The 13,145-nt window shown below is 34.9% G+C and overlaps 1 protein-coding gene across 1 annotated transcript; it reads left to right on the top strand.

The window, feature by feature from the left end:
* Positions 1–4,064: 4,064 nt before the first annotated feature.
* LOC110450418 (maleylacetoacetate isomerase-like) lies at positions 4,065–12,949 on the top strand. The gene is made up of 8 exons (XM_021497920.1): positions 4,065–4,086; positions 4,654–4,705; positions 5,483–5,550; positions 7,049–7,129; positions 7,675–7,752; positions 9,235–9,361; positions 10,338–10,440; positions 11,189–12,949. The coding sequence occupies exons 1-8, from the start codon at positions 4,078–4,080 to the stop codon at positions 11,313–11,315; spliced, it is 645 nt and encodes a 214-aa protein (XP_021353595.1). The 5' UTR covers positions 4,065–4,077; the 3' UTR covers positions 11,316–12,949.
* Positions 12,950–13,145: the final 196 nt, after the last annotated feature.

Below are 13,145 nucleotides of genomic sequence, written 5' to 3'. Positions count from 1 at the left end.
ATTCTCAAATATTGAGCCCGTTCTCAACTTAAAATTTGAGAATGCATACTTAAGAACTTTTGAGATACACTTTTTTTAAGTATATGCTTAAAGTTAAGAATTGAGAATGGTTTAAGAACCTTTGAGATACACTTTTTTAAGTATATGCTTAAAGTTAAGCACTAAGAATGGGTTTAAGAAGTTTCGAGATTCTGGAACCAAAACAAATTTTATAATTTTGAAATCAAATTGGTTTACATTCATTTTACTGAACTTTCTATTCCTATTATATAAATGATATAAAGAAGTAGCGCAGTATTTATAACAAATTTGCATAGACGGGAGAGGAGATTATTTGACCAGTGCCACCAGTAAAGCGTAAGTAATGATTGCTCCCTAGTCGGTGTGTATAATGTAACCAGGATAACAGTAAGTGGAAATACGGATAGACTTGCTATAGTTCGCAACAATGTATCTAGGTGTAAATATACCTATCAATCTTTTCTATTTGACTTACAATGTTACTTCCTACTGTACCTTAGGACTTTGTCATTTCATGGCCGGTGTTTATTTCATTGACCTAATGGATTAAATTGTATTAATGGGTGCTGTGCTGTTGGGGTTTTTTTTATAAATAAAAAAATAAAAGCCATGATTTGATTTTGTTTCTTCTGTTTTCATAAAACATAGTTTAAATAGTTTAACATGGGATTAAACTTTAAACGACCATTCATCGGTGAATTCTGTCGACTGCATATCATCTTATTCTGACAGAAAACATAACCGTTTTCGGATTCAATGAAGACAAATCTATAGTCAATAAGTTGTTGAACAGCATTGAAAGGCAGATTTGTATCATCAATCGCATGTCAATGGAAGGGAGATAACTTCAAATAAAATTGCAGAGTTTGTACAGATTGTCACCCATATATATAATAAATATTTTTTGACATTTCTACCCACAGATCCATTGTTATCTCTGACCAATATGGCTAACTCTTAGTACCACTTCAGATAACTACTCCCCTAAATACATGTAGTTGACTCATGATCATCTAATATAAATAATATTCGTTAGTTTTCAAATGCTTGAAACACTCGAGGTTTAACAATTCGAAAACTTCTGTTCAACCACAGGGGCTCGTTACAAATGTCTGAAATACACATATGCTATAATGATATGGGTTACAGCACACATAAATGTAACGAGCCCATGTGGTTCAACATGCCCTCTCAAATTTCAACTCTCTGATAAGTCATACAAACTCCAAGTAAACCTCGGAATTTAGATAGGATATCTGGTTATACTGAATATATACTTTAGCTATTAAAATGGTACATGGTAACGTTAACTAATCAATGAATAAGGCATTAAGGCTGACATCTTCATAAAAATAGTTTGCGACCCATCAGAATGTTACGAAATCACATTTATTATCTTACGTTCATTTATGCTTACAAATGTAGCTTAAATTCTTAATTTCTCTTCATCTAGCATCTTGAACAACTTGTGTTATGCACAACTTCCACTAATAGTTAACTTGCCGTTATTATCCAATGGTGACCTAGACCAGATGTTTGACCTTGACATTACCAAATATGGTACATGTACGTGTGACAGCACTTCATGAGTTTGAGAAATGAAATAACACCTTTAAATATGTTTATGTTAAACCGTACCGCTAACCTTCGTTCTTATCAGCAGGATAAAACTGACATTTCTTATTTGGTTACATAGCAGAAGTTATTGACTTTCCTCCGTTAACACCAAACTCAGAGGGTGACACGTGTAAAAGATATAAAATAAAAAGGAAATATTTTTTTAATTTTCTTACGAGCCGTAAAGAATAATGTAACGCATGGCCTAATGGGCCCCATTAAACTGATGACATTTCTTGTCAAATTATTTTGGTATAGTTCTTCTGCTACTAGGATCGTTTTTTGTTAATACTACTTTAAAAGAGAAATATAAAGTCGTTTAGCAAACCAAGTGACGTAATAGATCTTTATTAATAAGAATAAAATCACTTTTATTGTGTAAGCATTACCTCTGTCTGACCCTGTCGTACACAGAGTCACGCTGGTCACTCTTCCTCCTCCTCCTCTTCCTCAACAACAACAACTATGTAACAACATCATCATCTTACATCGTTATTAACCTCACTCTCCTTCTCATCCATACGAGTAACAAACTTGCGGCATAGTAACATTTCTTGCGGTGTAGCAACAGACATGTGTTGCGACTAATTTACGCTACTGTTAGCCACGATTTTTTTGCGTACGTTTAGATTAAACATCCTGAAGATACATCGTGAAAGGTGAAATTCGTTCGGCTAATATTGAAAATACAACACGGATATATGTATCATCATTTTGCATTGTTGACCGAATATTGTTGACGTTTTGCTATTTTTTCCTAATTTTAAAATAACCTGGGAGATATATAAATAATGATGATATGCTTCAAACTAGAGAGTACTGTATATAAAAAAGAAATATATTTAAAATGGTACATAACTGTAGCACATTGACAGCTGTCGAGTAAAGTCTACGCGGTCTACGGTGATATTAATGTGGTGTTATCGGTATTTTGAGTAATGTTACTAGTGATATTAATGTGGTGTTATCGGTCTTTTGAGGAATGTTACTAGTGGTGTTATTTAAGTAGAATATTTGGTTTGATTTTATAGGAATCATCGTTATATTAACATCTTAGCAGTAAAAACGATACCTAATTAAACTCAGTGTCAAAGGGGCAACACCAAACACATGAAATGAGGAAACTGTCCCGGTTTGTAGTTGTCTGTCGTGTATGAATTCGGACACAGATGAATCACGTAGCGCGAATTCTGCTCTAGGTGTGAAAACGCAAAATTTTGACACAGCAGAATTAAAGCACTTTACTGTCACAAGTATACATGACAGGATAAAACATTAACCTCTGCAAAAGTGGAGATGAAATCAGATATACTGTTGGGATAGGCATGTTCTGCTTCTCGTATGGTACCTGCTATGAAAATGAGGAATTCGGAGAATTTGTCGTTTTGGGACACGCTTACTAGGCTATGATCGATAGAAAACTTCATAGCGTCTACAATCTGAGTGACCCATTTACTATAATCATTTCAGGGGGTACATGGCTGAACTAAAACAGTTCCGGCGTTATCACTGCGTAGGGAAGTTCGCAGCATTAACGAAAAGTTTTAGAGCATGCGACCACACATCACCCGGACATTGCTATTCAATACAGTTCAATTCAATGTTTTAACTGAAAAATACATTACAGGCTTATTACACTGTAAATTACAACAAGTATCATACTTTGTTTAGAGAAACCTGGAACTAAGTAGCGTTTTTCTAGAATTTCCAAGACTGAAAAGTAACTATGCATCTGCATTTTTGCGTAAAAAATACTAATTATCGCACATAGATATTTATAGAGCAAATTTAGTAGAAAAAAAAGAAATGCTTTAATTGGTTAGTTTCAGATAACATATTAACAGCTTGAACGTTATACTTTACTGACAGTGAGCCATTTATTTTACTTTGAATGTGGGATAATTGCTAAAAGAAATTTTCCATAAATTTAGAGAACACAGACACATCCAAATTTCGGTAATGCAATTTAAAAAAATCTTTGTTTCTTTCTAACTATTACTTATTGCTAAAAGTATGTTGATTAGTAGATATTAGTTTGAAAGTAATTTTAACAAAATTAATAGGTGAATTATTATGGTCAAAATGACAAATCTTTGGGTTGTTCTATACATTTTTAAATTGTGTTATAAATACTAAAACTCTTACATTGTGAGTCGACTTTATTATTATAGGGTGATCAAATTAACGTCTCTTTCCATGCCAGTTGAACCTGCCCTTCCCCCGCCCCACGTCTCTACTCATCGGATATATTTAGTTTCGAATTTCGCTAATAAAAGACTAATCTTTCTCTCTTATGTTGCAATGGAAGAATTTATGTCAGCAAATGATTAACCTGTGTACTACAAGATTAATGTTGTTTCACAAGCAAGACAACAATCTGAAACTGTTGCGGGCAAATTCTTCTAGATACGAAACGTAGTCTTCTCTCTAAAATCCAAAATGGCGAAGGTAGGCACTTCGTGACAACATGTGAAACCGGCATGTGTCGCATTTGTTTCTAACACAGTGTGCTTTTGCTTTATGACATGATAAATTGAATTATATTGGTTAATATGCAAAATGTAGTGTTTTCTAATAAAAATCAAGGCGAGTTGTATGTCGGTTATTATTTAAGCGTCACAAACTGCATGAACATGGCAATCGGTAGGAGATATTTCGAATAGACTGCACTGGTTCCTCTACTTTTAAATACATATAAAAGTTAGATCTCGATAAATGAAAGCTGAATGTAACATGTGTTTACTTAAGTGGCAGCATGATTGGCAAAATGGTATACAATAGATGTATATTGACTAGTCGAAGCAGGTATATTTCTCTAACCATATGAAGGGAGATAACTCACACATGCTTCAGAATCGAGTTTTTCCTTCATAAAGGGAGAATACTCGAGCACAGATTTGTGACTCAAATTAGAAAATATTTTTTAATGATTTTAATTTTACCATGTACTCAGATGTTTACTTCATTTATTGTGATATGTTTAATTTTTCTGTATTTTCACTATGCTGTACTTAGCCGGTGCTATATACCTACTTTCGTAGTTCCTGCTCATGGAGAGTTAGAATTGGTAAGTTCAGATTTTCTATATTTCTTGTATGTACTTTGATGTATTATTTGATTTCATAAAATCATCATAAATGTGGTAAACTTGGAAAATTTAATATTTGAAAAAAAGTGGCTTCAACTTGATTAAAGCTTATATATTAATTATGTTAACTGCTCTTCTAATTTGGCAATTAAAAGACATTAAAGAAGAATGTATTGTAAATCATATTAAAGTTGAAGTGTTTAAAGTTTGTTTCCAATACAGGAGCCGATAGAGCTCCTCTACACTGGACTCAAAAACCAAACAATTATATACATGTAGTTACTAGTATAAAGGTTAAGTTCATTGTTAATTAAAATTGCCCTATTATGCTATAATTATATTAAGTTCTTCATTCTGTCAAAGTTTATCTATTCTGTTCTGAAAAGTATCGATATTGGGAGTGGATACAACGTCCCCCGGAAGGTTGTTCAAGGTTATGACTGTACAAATGTGAATTAGTTTCTACTCAAGGATATTGTTGACTGATAAGGGATTTTTTTTCGTTATTTGAACACTTTTAAAGAACATAGTAGACAATGCAATTTGTTGATATTAATACTAAACTAATTTGTACCAAAATCAATAAAATTCTCATTATTCTTTTTTTGAGGTAGGGGGGAGTACAGGACAATGGTTAACAATGTAGATGACTATATGTTAATATTACCCAGATACTACAATGGGAATGCATGAATGAAAACAAAAATAATAACTTTACAGTGATGATGCCTTGATAATATTGTATATATATTTTAGCCCTGGCCTGGAAAGGTATTGAGTATGAGTCCAGATTTGTAAACTTGGTGAAGGATGGAGGACAGCAGGTAAGTGATATGTGTATTTATATATTCACGTCTTTTCGTATTGCAGAGTTATCTGCTCTTGTGAGCAGGTATTGATTGTTACGTCATTAGTTTGTGTGATAATGTAATAGTCATCTTTTATCGTGGATACAAAGGTATACGACAACTCCTGAGTTCTTTTCTCAGTTAATTTATTACGTAAGTAAAAAAAACTTCAATGTGAAGAGGGTTTTCTCGGACACAGTCCGCCGAGTCCTCGGTCTTACTCGTTCAATGTAAGGTTATTTGCTTTTGGCTCTAGTGCCTGCTACCTCTTTTAATTCCTATGCTGGCTAGGTAAAGATATAGGTGTACAAGATGTCCCGTGCTCGCTCTGGCCGCTCTGTTCAAAGTGACCAGTGCACCAGGTAAATTACCCTACCTTCAACACTAGGTATTCTATACATAGACAATATGTATTGGACAAACAGGTTTACAACCATTACATCACATCCGCTCAGTACCTTACTCGCATTTACGCGTGCTATTTCCGCACGCGCGCTAAAAGTTTTGCCGCAATGCGTGAAGTACAAAATTACACGGAAGGCTGATTTCCTTTACATATGAACGCATATAGCTAAATACCACAAATATATTATAAGAAATAATGACAAATAATGACACTACTACATTCTCCCCTCCTTAGATGGAAGATGTCCTCATCTAGATGATCAGGAAATAATGTAAATAAAACATGATAAAACAATATAACAAAAGTCCATGCAAAATATTTACACACAATTCCAATATAAAATCTGCAACTGAGGAAAAAACAAAAAATATATATTAACTCCCCAATTCATCAGGGATTCCCCCGCTTAAATGAAAGATGTCCTCATCTTCCATGGGGTTTCCTTTTACACATACATACTACATATACAAATGCGTATTAACGTCCAAATAATGTTACGTAAAATGGCACACATACACAACCAGTTAAAATATTTAACAATGCCTGTTGGGCTGATGCTGGCATATCTCCGAAGGATGCTGTCGATGTTATGTCCATCAGAAACATGGCTTTCATCTTCCATTCCGATCCAGCAGGTTGTTGTGAACAAACCAACTCGCCTGATGTCATCCAATTAGGCGGTCGTTTTCTCAAAAATTTATGATGTTACTATCACAAACAAAAGACGTAACAATCAATACCTGCTCACAAGATCTAGAGCAGATAACTCTGCAATACGAAAACACAGATTATCCTAACTGGAAGTTTTGAACCCAGTTTACCTGCCTTAACCACTTAGAGTAACACGTATTGCACTCTAAAATTTAAAGATTGGCAAAATATATTTTACTGTGATGGGTGAATTTTTCACTCTGTGAGAGGTTTCACATATGTCAACATTATCCATAATTTTTTGTCTGTTTGAAAAGTTTTTAAGTGATTTGAATATAAATATTAAGTACTGATGAATGAAAAATTTAGAAGTATGAGTATTGTAAATATATGTTACAAGGTACGTCTTTTTTACAGAAAAAGGATGAGTACGCTGCCATCAACCCGATGCAACAGGTTCCAGCGCTAGTGATGAACGAAAGTACAATGACACAATCGGTAAGTATCACCATTCATATAATATTATTTAATTTCAGCGATTCCAATGATTCTTATTTTTTTCTGATTATATCATATAACCTAAAAAAAATGATTACCCAAAAGTCTTGTGTCACAATGTTTGGTACGGTACTCCTGATCGGGTGAAGTTGCTCAGCGTCGAAATTACTGCACAATATTGTGTGTTTTGTGCAAAATCATTTAGTTTTTATCCGGATTAATAAATATTCATCTGTAATGAACTTTATGTCTGTCTTTTTAAACCAACCAGTGTTTCTTTTTGTACAATTGTGCTTTTACACATCAGAGAATTTCGCACGATAATCATGATCAGGTATGATAACCAGTGGTCATGTTAATTAAGCCATTTTTTGAAACGTTTGTCTCATATTTATATGTATAACAACATTATGTATGGGACCATATTATTTTGAAAGAACTAGTGATTTCATTGCATACTGTGACCAAAGTAGTACATCGCCACTACAGTATAATTATACCTCTGATGTTGGTATGTATTATTACACATGTTTGTATGAATTTAGGTAGCGATGCTGGAATACTTGGAAGAGGTCCATCCAGAAAAGCCCCTCCTACCTGTGGACCCTCTGGAAAGAGTCAAAGTAAGTATATATTACATCATCCTCGATATCCAGGGGTAAGTCACACACACGTGTGCTCTCTACACCCCTGGAAGATGTCATAGCAAAATTGAAGGCACGAAGATAGCTGTTTGATTGGTCTCAGGTTAAAAAAACAACCTGATGAATCGCTAGGCTGATCCCTGTCCTTTGAAGATTACAAAGGAGAGACGCCCGACTTCAAAGCCTGTTATTTTTTACCATTACCTGACCGCGAGATTCTTTTGATGTACATCAAAGGATCGAGCTTTAATTTTTTTTTTCTCATCAACAAGGTGTCGCACACCGAGCCTTCAATTTTGCTATGACCCCTGAACCCAGTCAAAATATGTATACATGATGTCAAGTATATATTCCAATTCAAAATACATGTAACATGTTTACTAACATATCTCTCTCTGTATCAAGTTTACTCCTTTTGTACTAGACTTCATTTTTTTAGCCTGAACCCCAAAAATTATTACCAGTTTGGTACTCTTTGACGAGATGAACCCCCGGTACCCGGCTACTACAAAAACACAATATCTCATTGATGCCATATGTTACTGTCGGGACCAGGGAGTTGATGTAATGATGAATAACTTTATATCAAAGCTTCTTTTATACACAATTCAAGTATTAAATGTGTCGCAAAAATTCAAGTCCATTTGTCAAGCTATTTAATAGGATTTCATAGGAAATTAGTGGACGCAGGCATTGCTGCCTCTACATCCACATCAGTATAATTTAATTAACAATGTGATAAACTTAAAATATGCCTTTACATAAGACGCTGTATGATCGTACTTCAACTCCAAGATCTTTCCAGAATTCGTCCAAGTTTTTCTTGAAGTCAAATACGTTACCAGATGAAATAATATCTTGGGGAGACTAATCCAGATATCAATTATTCTTTGAGTAAAGTAATGTTTTCTAATATTTCAATGACAATGTTGCTTGAGTATTTTTTTAAATGTGTCCACAATTTTTTCCTTGAGCGGCAAGATCGAACAATCCCTCCACCAAATTCGGAAAGTATAGCCCATTTATAAACTTGGAACACATTGATCATATCCCCACGCAAGCGTCTGTTTGTTAGAGTTGGAAGCTTCAGTCAGCATAGTTTCAGAACTGATGAATCTTATTGAGGATAATTGATGACTTTGTTTGAATACAGAAGCAATTTCTTAAAGAATATAATAAGGTTGTAACAAAAAGGGCTTGAACTTATGCCTTTTTTAAATCCAATGTTCTGCCCTTGATATCATATATTCTTTACACCCTTGGATTATGTCGTGACAAAATCAAAGGCACATGATTAGCTATTTGATTTGTTTCAAGTACAAAACAAACTGACCAATCACTAGCCTGATACCTGTCGTTTAAAGAGTACAGAGGAACAATACCCAACTCCAAAGATTTTCCAAAACACAAACTGTAATACAAAACATTGAATTTAAATTCAACATATTTTTTTAACGAAAGGTGCGAGAAATTGTGTCTGTCATCAGTGGAGGGATCCAGCCCCTGCAGAATCTCAGTGTGCTGAAGAAAATTGGGGACGAGGGTAAAATGGAATGGGGCAAATTCTGGATAGACAAGGGATTCCAGGGTAAGTTTATTTCTCTTTGAACTCCAGCAGTAAGAATTGTAGGTGTTTATCGTCTTAAAATTCCACGGTAAGATTATTTCTCTTTGAACTCCCGCAGTAAGAATTGTAAGTGTTTATTGTCTTAAAATTCCACGGTAAGATTATTTCTCTTTGAACTCCTGCAGTAAGAATTGTAAGTGTTTATCGTCTTAAAATTCCACAGTAAGATTATTTGGTTGGTATTCAATGATTTTTTATGCTTTATTCCAATCTTCAGTAAATCCCGCTGGGGGTGTGGGTGGTTCATCCTTTGTACTACTTTAGATTTCAGTTCTCTGGGCTTAAGGTAGCTCCTACCAAGAGGCCTGTTCCAGTTCAAGTGTTGGCAACTAAAATCCAAGTCTTACGTAGCAGTCTATTGGCAGCTGTTTGTATTGTCTGTATTTATAACACAGGCTCATATTGCTGGCTAAACTCCTTCTCCTTCAGATAGATAAAACTTCTGAATAAGGGAAATATGATCGGGGAAAATTGTGCGTGTGAGAGTAACATGATGTTTTAATACCCAGCTGCACATGTCATATGATTGGTATCATCCAATCAGACACGCTGTTATAAAGATGAGGTATAATAATAAGTGCTTACCTTGTCCATGTGTGTGTCATGGCTTATTACCCGGTATTTTTTTTGCGTTTACGTTAGGTGTGGACCAAGTACTGCAGCGAGGATTATGTACATGTAACTTCACATGATTATTTGTCTTGATTAGTACAACATGGTTCAACACTTTTTTGTGACCTTCATCATTGACCTTGACCTCTGTGACATCATTTAATTCTTTTTGCGTTTAGGTCAGTTTTGCAACTAAAGCCATGTAACTTCCCTCGTTTATGTGCCTTGAAGAATATTGCATGTTTTATATAAAGTTGTACATTGAACTAACATGATGATATTTCAATACGGGATCAGCTCTGTTTTGACCTTGTTGTGATTTCAGCTCTGGAAGAGATTCTAAAACGTACTGCTGGAAAGTATTGTGTCGGAGATACTGTGACAATAGCTGATGCATGTCTGGTCCCTCAGGTCTACAATGCAAACAGGTAAAATACAAGGTCTACAATACAAACAGGTAAAATACAAGGTCTACAACGCCAACAGGAAAAAAACAAGGTCTACAACGCCAACAGGTAAAATACAAGGTCTACAATGCCATATTGCGATACAATATGCCTGTACTATAAGACTCTCTCATGCCAGGGGTGTAGGATAGGGAAATTTCAAATAAAATAAAAGCCGAGGTGTCAGGGCCATAGGAAACTCAGGGCTACTCTTTCAGGTGAATGTACGGTACTCAAGTCCTTGTCATTACAATTAAAGCACTATTTAAGGATCCCCGTACCAATGCCTAAAACTGTAACTAAGTATTGGAAACGACTTTTTCTGACAAGACTATGGCTTTGATAAATCATATATATGAAAAGGAAAGAATAGCTTTCAGGACTTTTATTAGAACTTTTTAATGATAAAGATAAAATAAACAAAATGTTATCAACACCAGTGTTCTGAGTGTACAATAATTCAGAGGGGCGAGACCAGGATTGGAACCCTGGACTTCAGATTGTAATTCTACCGCTCTAAATGATTGAGCTACCTGGTCCAGGGAAGTGTCGTGACACAACTGTCCTACAGTTATATCCAAACCGAAGTTAAGGGGAGGTAACTGAATACAGGAAAAACACAGTGCAGTTGGACAGGGATCCTTAAATGTAATGAGTCGGTAATAGATTTTGAGATAACCGCAGTCTCCAGCTGACCTTTGTTACAGCTTACCTTTGTTCTGTTTTACAGATTCAAGGTGGATATGGAACAGTTCCCTATAATCGCTCGTCTTAATGATGAACTCCTCAAACTGGACGCCTTCAAAGAATCTCATCCGTCCAAAATGGACGACTGCCCTGAAAATCTTCGCAGTTGATGTGTGTTCATCAGTACAAGAACCGAAAAACTTGCAGAACGAAAAAGAATGCAAAACATGGAATGACCTTAAATCAATGCAGTCAAAAATGGATGACTGGCTTGAGAACTTTTTATAAGAGTTTATTGAAAAAATCCATCAGAGACTTGTACTAGGAACTAAATTAGGAACATTTAATGATCATAAAGCTGAATGTTACAATGGAGACAATCCAGAGCGAGTGAATGGCCGGAGACAAGCAGAGTTTGTAAGGGGTCATTAACACATTAATCAGTGACCTGCACTATAAAAAAAATTAGGAACATTTAATGACTGTAAATTTGAATGCTACAATCAATGTAATTGATTGAGTTTTGCCTTCAAGTACCCTGGTATCCGTGGTTATAGTGTTATATGTCATGAAAACCTTATTTATCGAGTATTATTACGGTTACATATTGTACTCAGTAAAAGCCATCAGAGCTTAGTATGGTCCTTACATTTTAGGGGCACATATGATTTATAGATTTTCAAAATTCTGTACACCCTGGTTCTTAGTTTACTAGGACATTAGGACAGGCTATGAAAATCTGGGGTATAACCAACTGTTTTTGGGGGTAAAAAAACCCTTATTTAGTGTTTTGGTGAACAATACCTTATTTAGACATGTTCACATTTAAGTGAAAAAATTAAATTATCAAACTGCCAAACAAAATTTTTGATAAGTGGTTTGGTTGGCAGAGTGCTACTCATTAGTGCTAGATTTATTGCTGTTGTGGTTAAATTTTTGTTACAAAGCAAGAGTGTTTTTTTTGTCAAAATGATATATTTTCTGATATGATGTCAGTTTTATTTTAATCCAATTGCTTTTGTCAGATCTAAATATAATTTGTAGTACATGTATTACCATACTAGTTTTATACATATCTCAGACTATTGTCAGATTTTACTATAATTTGTAGTACGTGTATTTACCATACTAGTTTTATACATGGGAAGGTGCTTCTCATATAAAACATCATAATTTCAATTCATTTTTCTTTTTAGTACAATAACATAAATAGTCAATCCTGTCTCTAAAGACCTCAGGGAATACCAACAAAATCTTAAACGACAGTTAGTCTAATAGACAGGTGATCTGATAGACAGGTGGTCTATATATACAGGTGATTAATATTGATAGTTGTTTTTATAGACAGGTGGTCTTTGTTGACAGGTGTTTTTTATAGGTAGACTTTATAGATAGATGATCGTTATACATAGGTGGGGAATATTGATAAAGGTTTTTGTAGATATAAGATCTTTATAGACAGGTGGTCTGATAGATGATCATGATAGACAGATTGTCTTTATTGACAGGTGGTCTTTTTATAGGTATTCTTTTTGGACAGGTGGTCGATTTTGATTGGTAGTCTTTATAGTCAGGTGGTCCATATAGACAGATTGATTTATGGACAGGTGATCCTTATAGACAGGTGATCCTTATAAACAGGTTATCCTTATAGACAGGTGATCCTTATAGACAGATGCCCATTATTGTAGTATTTATCAGTACAATGTAAGTGGCCTTTAAGGCATGTTTTACTATATTTTTAGGTCACCTGAGCTTTAGCTCAAGTGACCTATTGCTCTCCGTTTTCGTCCGTCGTCGTCCGTCGTCCGTTAACATTTTACATTTCAAACTTAAAGTCAAGTTCTGCTGGGCCGATTGAACTGAAAGTTGGTAGGAATGATCGACTCATGGTCCTGACAAAGTGTTGTTATTTTTCAGGTCAATCAGAAATCCAATATGGCCGCCACGGCCGCCATTTTGAAAAACTATTTCAAACTTAAAGTCAAGTTCTGCTAGGC

Source organism: Mizuhopecten yessoensis, unplaced genomic scaffold (assembly GCF_002113885.1).
Source record: "Mizuhopecten yessoensis strain PY_sf001 unplaced genomic scaffold, ASM211388v2 scaffold5229, whole genome shotgun sequence".
NCBI classification, from domain to species: Eukaryota; Metazoa; Mollusca; class Bivalvia; order Pectinida; family Pectinidae; genus Mizuhopecten; species Mizuhopecten yessoensis.
This window is presented reverse-complemented; position numbering and strand designations above follow the sequence as displayed.